Source organism: Hyperolius riggenbachi, chromosome 2, assembly GCF_040937935.1.
Source record: "Hyperolius riggenbachi isolate aHypRig1 chromosome 2, aHypRig1.pri, whole genome shotgun sequence".
In the NCBI taxonomy this organism is placed as follows: domain Eukaryota; kingdom Metazoa; phylum Chordata; class Amphibia; order Anura; family Hyperoliidae; genus Hyperolius; species Hyperolius riggenbachi.
Window position 1 is genome coordinate 51,368,999 of NC_090647.1, and position 21,062 is coordinate 51,390,060.

General features: G+C 45.2%; 1 protein-coding gene across 3 annotated transcripts in view; it reads right to left on the bottom strand.

Moving 5' to 3' along the window:
- Window positions 1–21,062, bottom strand: part of NOX4 (NADPH oxidase 4) — a 310,753-nt gene that overhangs the window by 183,944 nt on the left and 105,747 nt on the right. For all 3 annotated transcript variants that reach the window (XM_068266792.1, XM_068266790.1, XM_068266791.1), the window contains exons 7-8: window positions 5,679–5,751; window positions 4,981–5,061 (exon numbers count right to left, since the gene is read on the bottom strand). In XM_068266792.1, the coding sequence (XP_068122893.1) occupies window positions 4,981–5,061; window positions 5,679–5,751 (154 nt within the window). The remainder of the gene's footprint in view (window positions 1–4,980; window positions 5,062–5,678; window positions 5,752–21,062) is intronic.

Sequence of the window (21,062 nt, forward strand, 5' to 3'; positions counted from 1 at the left end):
AAGACAGGGCCAAAACCAGGACTGGCCAAAAAAAATCATCATGACTAGACTTCGCAACTACTGGACTTTTACACGAGAATGCAGGATCAGACTTAGATGTCGCTGATTCCAGCAAAGTCAGTAACAAATCAGATTCAGGGGCACTAACAAGACAGGACAAATCTTCTGATGTATGACCTGAGCTAGATAGGAATTCCACAACTTCCTCTGGACTGGACAGAGACTCATCTAATACACTGGATTGGAGCTCATGAGGCGCTGCAGAACAAGTCAGTATTGCAGCAGCCCCCACTGGACTAGGCAAAACTGAGGAATTCCCTGGACAGGAACAGGACTCTGGAACCTCTGCCACAGCGGCCAGAGAACCAGAATCTTTCAGGATACAGGGCTGGGTTTCAGGAACACTCATCAGACCGGACTGAAATTCTGAGATTTCTATTATTTTGACCAGAGAATCAGAATTATCCATGTTACAGGGCAAGACTTCTGAAACATTCAGAGGACAGGGCTGGAGTTCCTCGGCTGTTACAACACTGGAGAGGGACTCAACAACATTGGTTAAATCAGACTGTGTACAGGGCAAGGTATCTAACACACTTGCTGACGAGGACAATATTTCAATGGCTTCTGCTTTGCTGGGCAGAAATTCATCAAGTTTTATTAGAGCAGACTGTAATTCCAAAACAGCTGCTAGACAAGTGAATATTACTGCAACACCAACTGAGGTAAGCAGTGCCTCAGACTCCTCTGCTAGAGGGTTTGAAGTATCCAAAGTACTGGGTGAAGCATAAGACTCTGCGACCACAGCTTCACTGGACAGGATCACTGAACAGTCCATATTGCAGGGCAAAACCATGGAAGCACCTGCTGGACAGCATAATGATTCTGTGACCTGAGTTTCATTGGAGAGATCTACTGCACAATTCATGGTACAGGGCAAATTTACTGGAACATTTTCTGAACACGGTAATAATTCTGCGATTTCGGATTCACATAGCAGACGCTCTGAGTTATTCACGAAACTAGAGTGAGGTGTAGAAACAGGAAGATCAAAACACAATGTTTGCGCATCTGAATCACCATTCAATTGTAAAATTGTAAAATTCAGATGCTGGGGTTCTGAGGTTTCTGGACAGGATTGCTGGGACTCGGAAACTGATGTAGTGCATCTATTGGCATCTGCTGGATCAGACAGGAGTTGAACTTTATTAACACAGGTAATTTCTGCAGAAGTGTTTGCAGAGACAGGCAAAATTTTTCTGGTGTCTGTTTCACTGAACAAAGACTCATGAGTACTGGCTAGGCTGGACTCAGAAGTCAGCAGGACCTCTGGATTCTCTGCTGAGAAATTTGTGCAGGGCAAAGTTAAGAAAGTATCAGTGGCTTCTGTTTTACTGGGAAGTAATACTGAGTTATCCATGGTACAGGGTGGAGTTACAGGAACATTCACAAGACATGGCAGGGACTCAGTAACTGGAGAAGTGGGACAGTCTCCAATTGACAGTGTGTCTTCCCTGGTATCAACTGATTGAATCGCATAAAAATCGTCCAAAATCATTTTCCACACATCGATCAATGGAGCCACAAAGTCATACCCACACACACCAGTTTTTATTAGGTTATAGGCAGACTTAATGCATGCATTCAATACTAATTCACTTTTTGCACTGTAAAATTGACAAAATGAACTTGAATCATTCTTCCATTCATTGACCAGAGCTTCCATCTCTCCTTTCTCAAATGGAGGATTCCAAGCATACTTAACAGGCAGATCACAGTTTGCAGATATGATTGTGGCAGGGACATATATTGGGTTAATTAGCAGGTGATTGGCAGATTCCTTATTCTTAAGAATCTCCAATACCTGTAGCAAGTGTTGAACTGTAGTGTATGCAAACTTTCCTTGCTTCACAAATAAGTTGATTTGTTCAATACTCTGTAATATCTCCTCATAATCATACTCAGATAATTCTTTTAAACAAAAATCTTTATTTTCCCTAGCCAGTGATGAAAGTTCATTAGTAGTTTCATAAGTCCATTTAACTCCCCTGAAAGACAATTGCATTTCATTATCTGTTAATGGCAGAATCTCATTATAGGTCTCAGTCGCTAAGGATAACGACTCTGCAGATCGGACACGTTTCTTAGAACGTTTGCGTTTTGCCTTAGACCCTGCTGTTTTTGGTGATTTATTCAAGGCTGCAGGAAAATTATCAGTAACACTTTCTGCTTGCTGATCATTTTTGCAAGCAATTGAAGGAGCAGCTGATTGGCCTGCTGCCAGGAGTTCATTAAGAGGAAAAGGCAATGGATCTATGCGCAACCAATTGTGAATTACAAAAGCTATAAATTGCAAAGGACTTTGTCTAAACTGAGTGTGATCTAAGACATCGATTGCCCAATCAAAAAGTTTGCCCTTAAAAAGAGCACAAACGATCCAATCAGACCAGGTAGAAATTGCAGAAGCCCGAAAGTCGGGATTGGCCAGAACTTTAACCAATTCTGATATAAATTTGTCTGTAACTTCAGGACCAAGCTTTTCAAATTTTTTAAAGGAGCAGGACCCCTGACAAACAGTGTCATAATTTCTGGAAATCCCCCCCCCCACAATAGGGATTGGTAATGGGGTTTTCATAATGTCACGCTTGGTGGTGTATTCTCCACAGTCAGCATGCAACGCATGAGCTGACGTGGAGGAGGTACACACACTAGCACAAGGAAACAGGCTATCCCTAGTATAGTGGAGGGGAGGACTGACTCCAAAAGGAGATTGTGGCGCACAGAGCCGGTGCAGATCCGACAGCCACAAACAATGCTTTCGTTATAACGTCTCAGCGCAAAGTAGCGCTGAGCGCATAAACCAGAACTGAGGAGATCAGGACAGGTAGACAGAATGAACGCTTGCTAGCTAGCGGCTACTTAGCGACAGCAAGCATCCAAAACAAGACAGACTGGAATGAGGCAGCCAATGCGATTGCAGCGATGGCGTGCCTCACAAAGACAGGACAGGATAGTCAGGAAATAGCAGGATCAAGATAGATGAACGTAACACAGACAAATATACAATAAGTATGTTTTCCTAGCGTATTACAATTACATCTATCAATGAAACTATTTGTAACGTCTGACTAACATATGTATATATCGGCAATGAACCGATATATGACATAAGCAGGAACGCTGACTAGGACTGGAGTAATACAGGGAACAGGACTCAGAAGGATTCGCTATCTCTTCGCAGAGATGAACGCAATCCACAAACGGTAACAGAACAGGATTCAGAAGGATTCGTTATCTCTTCGCAGAGATGAACGCAATCCACAAACAGTAACAGAGCAGGATTCAGAAGGATTCGTTATCTCTTCGCAGAGATGAACGCAATCCACAAACGGTAACAGGACAGGATTCAGAAGGATTCGTTATCTCCTCGCAGAGATGAACGCAATCCACGAACAGGACCAGGAGCAGGATACTAGCTCAGCACGGGTGCTCACGATACGCGCAAACTACCAAAACGTGCTGGAAAGCTGACTAACTGCACACAGGAAATAAACAGTTCGTGTACGTATACATCAGCGACACTGATGTATCAACGTAACACGAATACAAGGAAAATAATAAACGTGCTGGTATGCATATATATGGGCAATGAACCAATGTATGATGCAAAACCAGCAAAGTATCTTTTAGAACAAGAAACACGATCGGGGGCTGAAGCGACAGCAAGACAGGCTTAAACTGAAGCTATGAAAACCCGAGGAGTCCTGCAGGAAGCAGATCTTTATACTGAGGTCATCCAATGGGAGCAGACATGCAGATTCCCACACAGGTGAATGATAATCAGTCACAAGCTGACAGCAGGGAAAGGCAGACAAAGCTATGCAGCTTGCATGAAAAGAGATCAGAACTACCTGAGCTGCAGCACTACTACTTCCAGCAATGCCTGCTGCAGCAGCGATCATTACAGCTACAGACGAATTGTATCTTTCTCTTGAGTCCATGGCAGCCTAGAGGGGGTATGTAGCCTTAATGCCCCCCAGTATACATAGCCATAGTGCCTCCAGTTAAGGTCAGAAAGTATCCCTTCAAAATAGGTCACCATAATTACCTTAGTATACAGTAGGTAGCCATAATTCGCTCCAGTATGGGTAGCCATAATTTTCCCCAGTATAGGTAGCCAAGTGACCCTCAGAATAGGTAGCCATAATGACCCTAGTTTAGGTAGCCACTATGCCTCAAGTATAGGTAACCTGGTGAAGGGTTTTACGTCTCCAGGTTCCCATGCCGCATCGTCAGTTTCCTCTCCTCAGTGCCGCTAAGTGTCATGGCTTCAGCCGGCGTCTTTCATCATGTGACTCACCAACAAGTACCGATGATGACTCGCATGATAGGGGACACCGGCTGCAGACATGGAGACCAAACTCTGTGCTGAGTAGTAGTAGCTGAAGAGGACCTAAAGAGGTGAGCTGAAAGCTCTGCTCGGGGCACACAGGGCAGGTGGACAGGCAGAAAAGAAAAGGCTAACCTTTCGAGGTCCATTTCAGCTTCTTCTCCTCCAATCTTCGTGGCTGCAGTCGGTGTCTTTCATCATGTGTCTTAACGGTACACGCTCTGCTCTGCTTATTACGCAGGTACTACACTGCCCAGCAAAACCACCCCAGCCATCACACGCCCTATGCCAGGGCCTTTGTGGCCTACCCACAAATCTGGCCCCGGCTGCACTGAAAACTTGGCCTGGTTATCATTGATGGGTCATAGACGGGTGCAGGAGCATGGCTGAAGATGGGAGGGAAATGGATCTAACTGCCAGAAAGTAGAATAAAAAGAAAAGATAGTGGGAAACGGGGGAAAGGCAGGAGGATACAGGGAATCCTCAAAGGTTAGTGTCCATAGAGGAACAAAAACAGATCTTCATCTTAAATACTAAAATCTAAATTCAGGTGCCCTGTTTAAGCAGCCTAGAACATTGTAGAAACTCACCCAGATGCATGGACCAGCAGCAGGACATAGAATATGAAGAACAGCTTGTGTGTGTGCAAGAAGATATCGAAGTTTGCCGCTCTAAAAAAGAAAACAAAATTGAATATTATGACATCTGAAGACAAAACGCAAGTATTCATTATTACCTATTTGTGTGGATTAAGCCTCCTGAACTTTAAAAGACTGTTTTAAAGAGAACCCGAGTAGGATCTTCGGCGGGCAAATGGGACACAGAAGCATGTTTTCTACCTCCTGACATACCTCTGTGTCCCCACACCTCAGCTCTCTGCCCCCCCACTGCCGCACTACAGCCCCCCGAGTTTAGCGTCAAGACTTGTTGCTAACTCGGAGGTAAACACAGGGGAGAAGAATTCCCTGTTCAAAATGCCCACAAGGGGCGTTCCTGCAAGGTTTCCTGAGCTGCCATTGGGCAGCTCTCTCTCCCTAACCACGCCCCCTGCCGCTCCCCCTCCTCCCTGCACGCTATGAGAGACACACAGTCTCTCAGTGCAGCATCATGACCCAAAGGTCACCAAAGTAAAAGTGGGCCATTGCGGCCCATGTGAGCGGCGGGGAGCATCTGTTTTTGCAGCTACCTGATCCGCTCAGCATTGCGGATCAGGTAGCCTACTTTTTTTTTTTTTAGCCCACCCCGGGCTCTCTTTAAAGGGACCCTGAGATAAAAAGGCAGCCGTTACCTCATGGAAGCTGTAGAAGCCGTGAACATGAGGAACAAAATCAGCACCATCAAGACTCCAGTTATTCCGGGAACTAAAAAAACAAAACAAAAGAAAACATTCATTAAAATTGTTCAGAAATGTTTAACTTACTTGTTATGTTTCATTAAAAAAAACAAAAAAAAAACAGGTTTATCTGAAAATGTTTTTTGTCGTAATACAAAACATTAATAAAGGCATTTCCGAGCATCTCCACGTGGGACAGGGCCGAATCATCCACAAGGCAGACCTAGGCAGTGGCCTAGGGCCTGCAGAGAGTCTAGGGGCCCGGTGGATGCTAGCCCCCAACACATCTTACTAAAAGACTACTAAAATGCCCAGGGCACCAGTTCATCTTCTTTTTTTTTTTCATCTTAATCCATTTCTGGTGTGGGATTGCAAACCTGCTGCAGCAGTTTTATGTTATTAAAGGGAACCTGAAGTGAGAGTGTTACGGAGTTTGCCATCTGCAGTCTCTAACAAACAATGCCAGTTGCCTGACTGGTGCACACCGAGCGGCTTTTTCAGCGTTTCTGCAGCCACTTGCGGCTGCGGATACGCTTGGTCAATGTATCTCAATGGGGTGGTTCACACCAGAGCGGGAGGCGTTTTGCAGAAACGCATACTCCCGGGGTGAGGCATTTTTTGGATTGCGGATGCGTTTTTGCCTCAATGTTAAGTATAGGAAAAACGCAAACTGCTCTGAAAAACGCCTGTTCAGAGCGGTTTTGCCGGCGTTTTTGTTACAGAAGTTGTTCAGTAACAGCTTTACTGTAACAATATATGAAATCTACTACACCAAAACCGCAAAACGCTAGCTGAAACGCTACAGAAAAATAAGAAAAAGCGTTTCAAAATCTGTTAGCATTTTGCGGATCTGCTAGCGGGTTTTGGTGTGCACCAGGCCTAAATGCTTCCTGTAGGTTCCAATGAGAGTCTGGATTCTGGTTGAAGGAATTTTGGACCATTCCTCTTTACAAAACATCTCTAGTTCATTCAGGTTTGATGGCTTCCGAGCATGGACAGCTCTCTTTAACTCACACCACAGATTAGAGGACAGTCCCTCTATGGGATCCCAGTCCCTCTGTACCACTTTCTTCCTCATCTGTCCCTCATTCAGGACCAATTTAAAGATCTGTTTATGGGCCGGTTCACATTTGTTTAAAAAACGTATCCATGGCTCTGTTTTTGGGCCTGGATCACAAACAGGGACACGGATACCAATGTTAAAAATAGCAGCTGTCTTCACTTACTTCAAAAATGGATCCGTGGGCGATCCGTGGGGTCCGGATACAAAAAACTGAACTGGGGGTTCTGACTTGCCCGGACTTCACAGACCCGGCTCGATCCCTGATACACAGAGGGGTACTGACAGGCAATGCAAAAACAGATCTCCCTCTACACAGAGAACTTTGCACACGAAATGGAGGGAGATCCGCATTGCCTACTGCCTGCTCCTTCCCCTTATAGGTGTCCCCCCAGGTAGCCTGAGGGGGTAGCAGCCAGGACTGGGGGCTGCGGGCACAGCGGCGGGAAGGGGGGTCGGCCCCTCCCTCGCCGGGCTCCCCCTCCAGCAAAAAGAAAATAAGTGAGCGGGGAAGCACCTTACTTCCTCTGCTCACCGTGACTTCCTGCAATGCCTTCCTGATCGTCAGGAAAAAGAACCAGGACAGAAAGGACCAGTGTGGTTTGAATTATAAAATAACATATTTTTCTTATGAAATCTTTATCGTGTGCATGACTAGGGGTGTGCCGGGGGCGTGTTTAGGGGTGTGACAGGGGTGTGGTTTAAGTACACCTCTTTCTCATCTCAAAAAGTTGGGAGGTATGCTAAAGCCAAAAGCTCAGCATGACAGCCAGGCAACCAGCATTAATTATAAGGGAATAAAGATTGCAGCCTTAGTATTCCTATAATTGTTAGACAAGAATAACCATTCATGTGGACTGATCCATCCTGTAGGATGATAATCGGTAGGGGCGTAGCAATAGTCATTGCAGTCATAGCAGCTGTTATGGGGCCCAGGAGAGGAGGGAGCCCAGGTGGTACTTGAAGAGTTTACTATTAACTTTCTTGTGTTCCTCCACCCTCTATCAGTGTTCATGGACTATGTGCAGTGTTGATTGCATGAGAATGTAAATTTCCAATTAAATCATACCCATGGGGTAGGGGCAGGTGACATAGCTAAAGAGTGCCTGCATCTGATGGCGCCATGAAAGATTTGCTATGGGGCCCCATAATCTCTCGCTACGCCACTGATAATCGGTGTTAGTTGGTAGGAAACGCATGTATTAGATGAGGTATAATGATCGCCCCATTCAAAACCCTTGTGTGTGACCAGCTCTGTATTTAGGATCCGTGGTTCTAGCTCTGTTGGGGAGCAAATGTACATAAACAGTCCACAACCAACTAAACCCTGATTGGAGACAAAACTTCTGTTAGGGTTTCCCCCATAAACTTTGTATAGTAATGCAGGTCTTATGGAAGCATTCTCTAGTTAACTGCCAGGATCTAAATAGAAACTCCGACCAAGAATTGAACTTTATCCCAATCAGTAGCTGATACCCCCTTTTACATGAGAAATCTATTGCTTTTCACAAACAGACCATCAGGGTGAGCTGTATGACTAATATTGTGGTGAAACCCCTCCCACAAGAAGCTCTGAGTACGGTGGTACTTCTGGCAGTTTCCTGTCTGAACCTTGTTACATTGTGGAAAATAGCTGTTTACAGCTGTTTCCAACTGCCAAACAGCATACAGCAGCTACATCACTTGCCAGCAGTAAAAATGTCACCATATGATAAATGTCAGAATGTAAATCAGGGATTTAAAAGATTTTACAATGGGCAAACACTGACTAAATCATTTATACATAATTATTGTAAAAATCAAGCACTTTTTTATTACATTATTTTCACTGGAGTTCCTCTTTAAGTTAGCTTTAATTATCCTCAAGGTGGTTTCCATTAGGAGGAGGTTAAAGAGTACCTGAAGCGAGACGTATGTGGAGGCTGCCATATTTATTTCCTTTTAAACAATACCAGTTGCCTGGCAGCCCTGCTGCACTTTTTGGCTGCAGAAGTGTCTGAATCGCACCAGAAACAAGCATGCAGCTAATCTGGTCAGATCTGACAATAATGTCAGAAACACCTGATCTGCTGCATGCTTGTTCAGGGTCTATGGCTACATGTATTAGAGGCAGAGGATCAGCAGGGCTACCAGGCAACTGGTATTGTTTAAAATAAAATAAACATGGCAGTCTCCATATCTTTCTCACTTCAGTTGCCCTTTAAGGTTAGGCATCAAGAATGTGGCTTATGTCTATGGGGAGGTTAGGGTTAGGAAAATTGAACAGGAGTTTTATAAAACAGGAACCTTAACCTAGGATTGAACTCCATCCCAATCAGTAGCCGATAACCCCTTTCCTATGCAAAATCTTTACCTCTTCTCTAATAGTGCATCAGGGGCGTCTGTGCAGCTGATATTGCAGTGAAACTCCTCCCATAGTGTAATGTCATTGCCATGGTCCACACTGTTTCCTGTCGCTGAACCTTGTTGCATTGTGGGAGGTAATGGATGCTTCCAACTGCCAAGCAATATCTTCCTCCTATCACATTGTTAGTGGGTTTGTTTATAGATAAGGGCAGTTTGTGCTGTCTGTTTTTTTCATATCTGCCAGCAGCAAAGATGATCAAACAACATTAACAAATTGCATGTCGAGTATCAATCATTTCTTAATCTATTTTCTATTTTTTTTTTTTTTTTACTTCTAACTCTGCAGTGTCTCTTGGTTTAAGTTTTCCCCGTCTACTATCTTTTGTGAGAGTTCCAGTTTAAGGTTACATGATCGGCTTTGGGATAAACATAAAAAACCCTCCGCCAAAAAGAGCATCACATAATTGTAACGATAAACCACGTGGTAAAATTCAACACCAGCAACCAATTCACCGACACCAAATCCGAACGTATATTGTGAATACTAACTTTTCTGCTCGGGAAAACTTTGGAAAGAGTTATTGCCGTGTGTGTACTTCTCTTTGCACTGTGCTTTGGAATGCTGATTATTTTGAGTTATTTCTGTCTATGCTGTTTGCCTTCCTGTTGTCTACTTTTACCTTCTGCACCTAATTCCACCTGCTCGGTAAATCCATGCTTCTCCAGCAGCACAAATCCCGGCATCTATAGCGGGTCTCAGGCTGGCTGTATAAAGACATGACATGGATACAGACTAGGCTGTGGATTTATGCAGGTTCTAGATCTCATCGCTGTACATCTTCACCTGACCTTCACCCAGTAATTCACAGAGGGGAGACAAACAGGAAAATGTTCATTTTACGTATTTCTCTTCTACAAGAAACTTCTACCTGATTCTTTTCACTTAGGTTTTCTCAACTAGATCTTAAAGAGAAACTCCAACCAAGAATTTAACTTTATCCCAATCAGTAGCTGATACCCCCTTTTGCATGAGAAATCTATTGCTTTTCACAAACAGACCATCAGGGGGTGCTGTATAACTGATATTGTGGTGAAACCCCTCCTACAAGAAGCTCTGAGGACCTCTGTATTTTTGACAGTTTGCCACATTGTAACAAGGTTCACAGACAGGAAATAGCTGTTTACAGCTATCTCCAACTGCCAAAACAGCTAGCAGCAGCTACATAACCTGCCCACAGTAAAAATCTCACCATGTAATAAATGTCAGAATGTAAATCGGGGAGAGGAAAGATTTTACAATGAGCAAAAACTGACTAAATCATTTATACATAATTATTGTAAAAATCAAGCACTTTTTTTATTAAACTATTTTCACTGGAGTTCCTCTTTAAGGGTTCCTAAAAGTGTACCAAAGCTGTTTGTTTTTTTAATACAAATGAGACACAGAGGCATGTTCTTTACTTAGTGACATGCCTCTTTGTCTTCTCTGTGCCAATTTCTGTCCCCGCTTCGTTCCGCTGCCACCCCCACCCATCAAATCTACCAGCTTGTTGGTAGACTATCCCTTGCCGGAGAGGCACTCCTGCAAAACACCCCTTTCCTGCTTCTCTGCTCCTCTGTCCCGCCCGTTCCACGCCTCTACCCTGCCTCTTCCTTCAGTGATGACAAGCAGTGAGGAAGCTGCAGCGTCGTGACCCCAGGGTCGCAGTCATTTTTTTAAAAATCAAAAAAAAATTAACCTGAAGGAAAACTTAGCAAAGGAGTGGCAGAGAGCAACGGTAATGGATGCTACCTGACCAGATCAGGTAGTATGTTTTGTTTTTTTACGTTATTTACCCGGCTTGGGTTCTCTTTAACTACCTGCAGACCGCCGCAGTATAAATCTACGGCGGGCAGGGGGCGCAGCGGTTCTGACCGGACGTAAACTCAACGTCCCATTCACTGCGCGCCCCCGCCCATCCCTGCCGCTGTCGCCGCTCGATCTCCGCCGCAATGTGCTGCCCTGCCGCCTCTATGACGGCAGAGCACTGTGAGCCGGGCAGGAGCAGTTTTCATTGGCTCCTGGCCCTGTCATTCATGTAAGCCGTTCCCATTGGCTTATATGGAGTGACAGGGTCAGGAGCCAATGAAAGCGGCTCCTGACCGGCGCACGGCGCTCTGCCGTCATGGCGACGGCAGAGAGAGCAGCCTGCGGCAGTGACAGAGCGACGTGACCGGCGGGAGCGGCGGATTTTAGCGGCGATTGGTCGGGAAGCTGGTCCCGAAGTGGTTAAAGGAGCATACACACCTTTGGCTCATGTTGCCAGTTGGGGATTGTGGCCCGATCCCCTAGGGCATCATCGCTGGGCTGTCGTGTACAGACACGTGTCAGCTGCACAGCTGACAACATGTTCTGGTGCTATGTGAGGTGGGCGGAGAGATTATGGATCGGCGCATGCATGACATCATGCGGCAGGTGGGGGAACAGCATTAACAAATGAACAACGAAGTTGACCTTTGATTGTCGCTCAGGGGGTCACTGTACACATGCTTCATTATTGTCTGAGGCGGTCGTTATCACCCGCCTCAGACGACTTTAGTCAAGTGTGTGTACGAGCCTTAAGTGATGGGTCTGGAGAGGGGTGGGCCAAGGCAATCCATGGACGAAGAATACACAAGGGAGACAAATACCAGGAGCCAATAGTGCAATATATTACAACACCAACATCTGTACGAACAGGGATATTACTACTACGTACTATCTTGCCTCTGAGGAAGCGGGTCATCCTGCGAAACGGCTGTAAGGCCTAAGATTTGATGTGTATGTTGTGGGGGGTGTCGGGAACCAAATACAAGGTGACTGCAATCAACTGGTGCCCGGAATTTTCTTCCTTTACAACACTGGATTAATTGCTATCTGGAGGCACAGTTGTGTTGCACCCAGGGTTCTCTGCTAGCCAAGCATCTGGTGCCGGTTATTTATTTTTCTTTTACTACCATGAACAGGGATATGTAAGAGAGCAGGCTAGGATTGTACCTTATGTCCTCATTGAACTTGATGGACCTATGTATTTTTTCAACCCAAATAACTTTATAAATCTATGTAAATGACTATGTAACCAAGATAAAATCTGAAAAGAGAATCACTCGCTAATTTCAGGTTGCATAAAAAAAACTGCAACAACCAATAAAGCCTATGGAGGAAATCCCGCTCCTATTGGGGACTGCGAGGGTCCTTGAAGGTCACACTCATAGTGATTAGGTAGATCTTATGTATAAGGGTTACGCTAAAAATACAACCTCCCGTTGGTAGATTGAAGCGCCCCCCCCAAAAAAATATAGAATATAAAAAAAAGGAGAGGTATAGTTGGCTTACCTCTCTTGTGCTTTTCAAAGCGGCAAATATAACTCACTTGAGCTTTCAAGGGTTAATTGCACAACCTAAGGTCAGACAATGCGTTTCCAGGGCATTTCTCGCTTCATCAGGTAAATTATAACCAGTATTAACCACATAAAAGTGCCTTTTGGCTGGGAGAGTTAGACTCAACACCTCAGTCAAGAGATGCTTCTGTGGAATTCACCGATCCTGTGCAGGCCCTTTTAAAGATCAAAGTCCATCTTTCCATCCCATCTCTTAACTGGTGGAAGACATCAGAGCGATGTGGCATCAGACAATTGTCAACAAGTTTTGTTTTTGTGTTTAGATTCCATTAGGAAATGTGAAGAATTTGCTAATAAATGGTAGTTCAATTAATCAAGCTGATAATTAGCATATGAGGAACTCAAGGGACTAGTCAGAAACTCATTGTATGCCGGTGTCGGATCTAGTTACAATGGGGTCCCAGGGCATAAATAACCTGGGGACCCACTGACAGACCCTCCCCAAAGTGGCATTAGGGGCTTCTTTGTTTTTGTTGCTGCCAAGTTTCCTCAAGATCCCTGACTGCCGGGAACCCCCGGGTCACCCCCCAACTTAACTGTTACTCCTCAGGGCCCCTGCAAGGGTTGTTGTAGAGTGTCTCACCTGTCCCGATGGGCGCCTCTCCTGTGTGACCACCCCTTCCCATTTGGAATGATCACACAAAACCCGACTATATACACTGCTTCATTTAATGTTCTCACATGATATGCTGCAGCTCAACCTCAGCCACTCCATTCCTCCTCAGTCAGGACAGCAGTGCCACCTCCTCCCTTCTGCTGTGCAAGTCAAATAAAACACTGCTACTCTCTTTCCTCCTCCCTCCTCCTCCCTCCTCACTTATTGTCAGACTCCTCACACAGCACAACAAGCTGCTTTTCCCCAATGATGACCTCTTTACCTTGCTCACTCTCCTCTCACTTCTCCTCCTACTCTGACTGCATGCTGTTACAAAAAGACTGCCCCTGTAATCTCTGCGCCTGATGCAAATGTTTCACCTTGCTTCATGAGAGAACCTGTCTGTGACCCGGCGCATGTTATTACGTAATATTATGCCGTGGATCTTAGTGAAGATGGAGCAAGCTGAGTATAAAGAAGGGAGGACATTTCCACGGACTGACAGAGGAGTACGCCCGCTGGGACAGGTGAGAAGCTCTGCAGGGACCAGAGGGAACAACAGTACAGTTGCTAAAAGACCTGGGAGGCCCAGCAGCTTGGTTGGAGCCCTTGGACTATTACTTCAGATCAGGTGTTTTTGTGGCTACACTTGTTATGGGTGTGGAGATCATGATGGCCACACCTGTTTTATGGCCCTTGTGAGATGGGCCCCAAGGCCGTGAAGGGGAGGCAAGGGAAGGGGTGTGACCATTGGGGGCCCCATCAAAGTCTAGCTGGGAACCCCCATGAATTGTAGTTACGCCACTGCTATCTGTGTATTCTGCCAGTGCGTACTGTATACGTTATAAAGCAGGTCACCTGCCTATGTACAATTACCCTACAGACCCAGATTTCCTTGACAGGCTGACTAGCAGGATTTCCTGGCAGCCACGTACAGCTCAGGAAGCTGACCTTGATACAAGTCCCTTCTCTACATTTGCAGAATTTAAATCACATCTGGAAGAAAGCTACGCACTGTTGCTAGGATATATGTGCCATGGTGATTCCTCTGTGTTGGCTGGATGTGGGTTTCATGACAATTTTATTAGCAGACATCTGGTATTAGTATTCTGCAAAGGTACCATCAGATACCTCGGGGGTGAGAACTGGAACATACTTTTGCTATTATATGGGGGACAATGGACCTTGTATAATAGTGTGCAATGTAAGCACAGCTGAAGTCAGACAGGAGTTCTGTAATCTTCTATGCAAAAATACAAGGCCATTGAATCTCTCCCCTCCCCCCCCCCACCAGTGCTTAAAGAGGAACTGTCGTAAAAATAACAAAATAAAATTGCTCATTTTTTACAAAAGTCATTTATAGATTATTTAGTCAGTGTTTGCCCATTGTAAAATGTTTCCTCTCCCTGATTTACATTCTGAAATGTATCAGTGGTGGTGACATCTTTAGTTCTGCCAGGCGATCTGTACGGAATGTTCGTTACTGAGAGTTCTATGCACAGAGGGAGATACTGCTTGCTTGGCAGTTGGAAAAGAAATGTTATTTTCCACAATGCAATAAGGTTCACAGACAGCACACTTTTAGGACCATGGTCGTGACATCACACTGTGGGAGGGTTTCACCACAATATCAGCCATACAGACACCCCCCCCCCCCCCCCACCCCACCCCCCAATCATCTATTCAAGAAAAGGTTAAAGAAAACCTGTAATGTAAAAAAGTGCCCCTAGGGGGTACTTACCTCCGGAGAGGGAAGTCTATGGATGCTATTGAGGCTTTCCCTGTCCTCCTCCTCCGTCCCACACTGGTCTCGCTGGGCCACTCAGAACAGTGGACATGTAAATATTTACCTTCCAGGCTCCAGCGCAGGCGCAGTAGCAGCTCTCGGCTCAGGATCAGACAGAAATAGCCGATCCCAATCGGGTCCACTCTACTGCATAGGCACAAGCTGACTGCACAATAGAGCGGGCCCGATTGGGATCAGCTATTTCCGTCTTAGCCCACTGGGAGCCGCTACTGCGCCTGCGCTGGGGCCGGGGAAGGTAAATATTGCAGTTTCTACTACATATTGTCGGCTGTGGTTTCGGAGGGGCCCAGCGAGACCACTGTGGGAGGGAGGAGGATGGGGGAAGCCTCGATAGGATCCAGAGACTTCCATCGCCGGAGGTAAGTACCCCCCAGGGGCACCTTTTTACATTACAGTGTCTCTAAGATTTCTCGTGGGAAAGGGGGGTATCAGCTACTGATTGGGATGAAGTTGAGTGCTTGGTTTAAGTTCCTCTTTAAAATCCCCCCCCCCCTTACCACCCCTGAACTCATTCAACAATCAGAGTTAAAAGTTGCAGGGATTTCCATTTTCTGTACTCAAATATAAATGGAAAATAAAAGGGTATACAACAGAGAAGCAGTTCATTTGGGAAAATGCTTCACCAAGTGTGTAATAGACTGCAGTGTTGCTGATCATCATTAAGAGTGAGTGTCAGTTGCTACAGCAAACAGGAAATTTGGGTGCTAACGGCTGTGGAATTTTGGGCGCTGCCATAAGAATTTTGAATTATAGAAAGAAAATGTGGGCGCCTCGCCAGGGTTGGCACACAGTATTTATTGGGTTCTTCCAGTGCCCAAACTTCCTTCTGTAAATAAATTGATACAGGCGCCTATGGCAAGGCTCAAAAAAATGTTATCTTGTGTCAAATACCAAAACGTAAGGACCGGCACCATCAATTTATAAATGCTCTTTTATTATTTTATAAAGACACATTGACAAGGAACAGCAACGTTTCGGAGGGGACCCCCTCCTTTCTCAAGCCAGTGTCAGTGTCTAATAATACATGCATCTCATAACCTTTATATATCTAACACATCATGGAGTCTAACCTATCACATTGCAGCAGCGCCTATGGCGACCAATCCCCTCAGTGCAGTTCAGGCGGACCTGATGGGGGACTACATAGCTAATATGCTAATGTGTGCTTAGCTCAGCTAGCCAGTAATGCGCAGGCGCCGGGGGGAAGCGGCCGCGTCCGCGCGCGCATCCATCCGCGGCGCCGACCAATCAGCCGCGAGGAGGTGTTGTCCTCATCATGGTCACGTCTCCTTCTGGAGGCGGACCTGATGGGGAACCTCGCTGGCTCGAGAGCGCGGCATATCGCCGCGCCCCCAGGTCCTGACGTCACTAGAACACAGGGCGAAATGTAAACAAGCCGCCCACGTGTCCCTGGTGGATCGCAGGCGGACGCCAGCCGCCTCCCCCGCCCGCACAACACGAGACAGATGACCCCAAACGTCACACAACCTGTACAAAGCTATAAATCATAAAATCGGAAATACAGATACATCTGTGATTACTAGTATAAATAATATATAGGGGTCAGAGGGGAATATCTCAACAAAGATTAAAGTAAATACATAAAGATGAATAAGAGGTTCCTTTTGATTAAACAAGAAAAATATTTCAACCATAATGGAACTAACCTAATTAATAACAAAATGGACAAAGTAATAAAAATAAATATAAAATAAATATAAAATAAAGTGAAAAATAAAGTAAAAAATAAAATAAAAATAAAAAATAAATAAAAATAGAAAAAAAAAATATAAAAAATAAAAATAAAAAATATAAAAAATAAAGAATGAATACGATAATTAAGGGATTATTCAAACTAATGGTTGCATGTCATATTCCCTATTCATACCCCTGGGTTCTAAGGTATCTAATCTCCTTATCCATACTGCCTCCCTATATAATAGTTTTTTTAACCTGTCCCCACCCCTTCTTGGTATGGGCACTTGTTCTAATATCTGGAATTTCAATTGGCTGACAGAGTGACCAGCAGATAAGAAATGTGACGACACTGATAATTCGTTATTTCTATTCCTAATAGTACTTTTGTGGGATGCCAATCTGGCCTTAATGGGTTGAGTTGTCTGTCCAACATACAGAAGTCCACATGGACATTTTAAGGCATGGATTACATAACGGGAATTACAGTCAAAATGACCATGAATTTTAAATGATGTACCCAAATGGGGATGTCTCACTACTGGGCCTCTAATAATACTATGACAATTAGCACAATTCATACAGGGGTAGGTCCCAAATGGGCGGTTAGAGATAAGATTGCGGGGTTGTGAAGGACCCAAGTCAGCTCTCACTAACTTGTCCTTCAATGTGGGTGCTCTTTTATATGACATTAAGGGAGGAGTCTGGAATTCCACCACATTGGGTAGACCATTCCTTAGAATATTCCAGTTACGTCGAATAACTTCCGCTATCCTATTACTATGTATATTATATTGTGAAACAAAAGGAATCCTCTTATTGTGGCCCCTCCTGCGGTTAGTATTATCTGATTGAGCTGTCTCAAGTCTAAGTCTTGCTCTGCCCAGTAGGTGTTGGGGATATTGTCTATGTCTAAACTTGTGTTCCATTTCATCTAGTCGTTGTTTTTTCAATACTGGATCACCCACTATCCGATCAATGCGGGAAAATTGGCTGCTAGGAAGGGATGAAAGTGTAGACGGAGGATGGAAGCTCTCATAGTTTAGTGTAGAATTGACATCCGTGGGTTTTACGTACAAGTCTGTGCTCAACCCCCCATTGGATTTTCTCACAACCGTATCTAAGAAGCTAACCTCCTCCTTATCAAAATGAACAGTTAACCTAATAACCGGACATTTAGAATGTACTTGGTCTATAAATTCCATAAGGCTCGAATGTGGCCCCGCCCACACGCAAAAAACATCGTCAATATATCTGTGCCAACAACGGGCAAATGTAGTAAATAATGTATTAGTATAAACGAATGATTCCTCATAAAGGTTCATAAAGATGTTTGCGTAGGACGGGGCCACATTCGAGCCCATCGCCGTACCCCTGATCTGTAAGAAATATTCATCTCCAACTAAAAAGTAATTGCATGTTAGTACCAGCCTAAGTAAGTCACAAAGAAACTTAATCTGATCTCTATCATAATCCGAGGCACAACTCAGTATGTGTTCGACAGCCTCCACACCCCCATCATGAGGGATGGAGGTGTAGAGGCTCTCCACATCTAGGGTCACCAACAATGCCCCTTCAGGTATAGGGGAAAGCCCACAAATTGCATCCAAGAACATTGATGTATCTCTAAGATAGGATTTTCCGGCTACCACAAATGGTCTTAACATAATATCCAAATATTTAGCTAGGGGGGAAAAAATGGAGTCAATGCCCGCCACTATCGGGCGCCCTGGTGGGCGCTGTTTATCCTTGTGTATCTTTGGACATATATAAAAAACTGGGATTATGGGATCTTTCTGTATCAAAAAATCAAAAAGTTTATCATCAATGATGTTCTTGTGGTGGGCTTGTTGTAATAGCTAAAATAATAATAAGTGCCATCACTCTGCAGGTTATGAAAATAGAAAACCCTTTATTTGTGAAAATTTGACACACAATGGGAAACTATAAAACCAATTAAAAATTCTGGAGCGCTCCACAAACAGACATGCCGCAAACCCACTCTCAAACTGCCAACCACACAGGGGTACCGGTACCACAACTGAATAACTGCCCTGCGGGAGGGAGGAGCAGAGCGGGGATGCAGTCCGTCTGCGGAGTGTCAACTTCCTGCTGTATGGAGACAATATGGCTGTGAAGTTGTTTAGGTACTGACATAGGGTAAGTGTGATATCTTCACCCGCACTGCGGGACTCACCACTTCTTCATCCAGCTGTCGTCCTAAAGTTACTGCTGTGCGCACATAGGACACTGTCACTTTTTCGCCGGTCCTCAATCCGTAAGGAGAGGTGCCCGGCCACATAAGTCCAGAGGCAAGCCAGCAATGCCACTATTGATTTCCAGCACGAGACACTCCAGGAGGCTCCAAGACGAACATGCGGGATTGAAACCCCGCCCACCTACGCGTTGCGTCCGCCTTCTACGGACTTCAACTGGGTGTAGCTGGTTACATTGTAACACTTCCCCCTATATCTCCGTGTCAGGCTGGTCCCTCCTCCTCCATCACCTCCTCTTCCGATTGTAAGATACAACATCACGGAAGCTGTGTGCACAACACAGTGTGCGCTGAAGTGGGACAAAAACACATACTTCCCATTACAACAGGGGTAAGGTGGGAGCCGGGTTCTTCCTCAGTATTAGATCAAAGTTCAGCATGATAGCGCCAGATGTTCCATATTAAGACCAACCTGTATTTTATTTATAATATTTATAAACAGGGTTTCAGAGGAAAGGTGCAAAGTCCAGATCACTATTAAGACCAGCAGGTTCAAGAGCATTTAAAATATAAATCCAACGGCTTTCCTTCTGTAACAGGGTCTTCTCTCTGTCTCCTCCCCTTCCCTTATCGGGCAGTTTATAAATACCCCTAAACTTAAGGCCAATGGGGTCACTCTTATGTGCCGCTCCAAAATGCTCCGCTACAGTGCTCCTGAATTCTCCATTCTTCTGTTTACCACATCTAATATCACTTAGATGTTGTCCAATGCGTTTCTTTAACGCTTTTGTAGTCATGCCTACATATATCTTTTTACATGGGCAGGTAAGCTGGTATACAACCCACTCAGACCTGCAGTTAATGAAGCTCCTGATTTCCCACTCTTTATCCCCCGTAGAATTCAAAAAGGTCTTTGTCACATCAACATGCGAACACACCGAACATCCTCCACACTTGAACATTCCATTAGGGGCCCTACCTCTTAACCAAGTGCCAGCAACATTTGCCGTCACCTGGGAATGGACCAAGGTGTCACGTAGGTTTGGTGCCCTGCGGGCCACCATCAAAGGTCTTTCGCCCACTATTTTGGACACCTCAGGGTCAGTTTGCAGAACCCCCCAATGTTTGGTGAGAATTTCCCGGATTTTGTGCCATTGGCTATTAAAGGGGCTAATAAATCGGGTAACCTTTGATGCCGTACCCCTATCTCTAATGCCCTCCCCCAGAAGGCTCCGCCGGGGCATATGGATGGCCCTATCTATACTGGAGCACAACGTGTCATGGTTGTATCCCCTATCACGAAAACGCTCGTACATCTCTCTGGCTTCTACCCCAAAATCACATTCCCGCGAACAATTGCGGCGAATTCGCAAAAATTGACCGGTAGGTATACCGTCCTTGAGGCTGCGTGGGTGGTGGCTGGTGGCGTGGAGTAGGGTATTGCCTGCTGTTGGCTTACGGAAGGTCCTGGTAACCAGACTTTCACCCTCCATCCAAATCCACAGGTCCAGAAAAGAAATACCCAAAGAACTACATGTATAGGTAAGGTTGATGTTTCTCGCATTTTGGTTCAATGCATCAATAAACAACTCCAACCTTTCTTCACCTCCACTCCACACCACCAGCACATCATCCATGTATCTAAGCCAAACCCGAACGTGTTGCTCAAACATCTCCATGACATAAACATCCTGGCGCTCCCACAAACCCAGATGTAAACAGGCATAGGCAGGCGCGCACGCCGCGCCCATCGACGTACCGCGTACCTGCCTATAGTGGGAGCTACCAAAAAGAAAACAGTTGTGCTCCAGTATGAACCGCATGGCCCGGCTGATGAATTCATTGTGGGCGGTCAAATCTGGGTAGGCATCGTGCAGAAAAAATTCCAAAGCGGCTAGGCCCATCTCATGGGGAATTGACGTGTAGAGACTCTCCACGTCAATCCCCACTAAGATGTCACCCGCCTCAACCTTGACCCCCTCCAAATTCCTCAGAACGTCCCGAGTATCGAGAACGAATGAGGGCAAAGAAGACACTATATCTCGAATCTTGGCATCAATCCATTTTCCCAATCGTTCAGTGGGACCATTAATGGCGCTTACAATAGGGCGCCCTGGGGGCTTATTCAAGTTTTTATGGACCTTGGGAATAAGGTAAAATAAAGGAACGGAGAAACTAGTTACTCTCAAGTAATCCCTTTC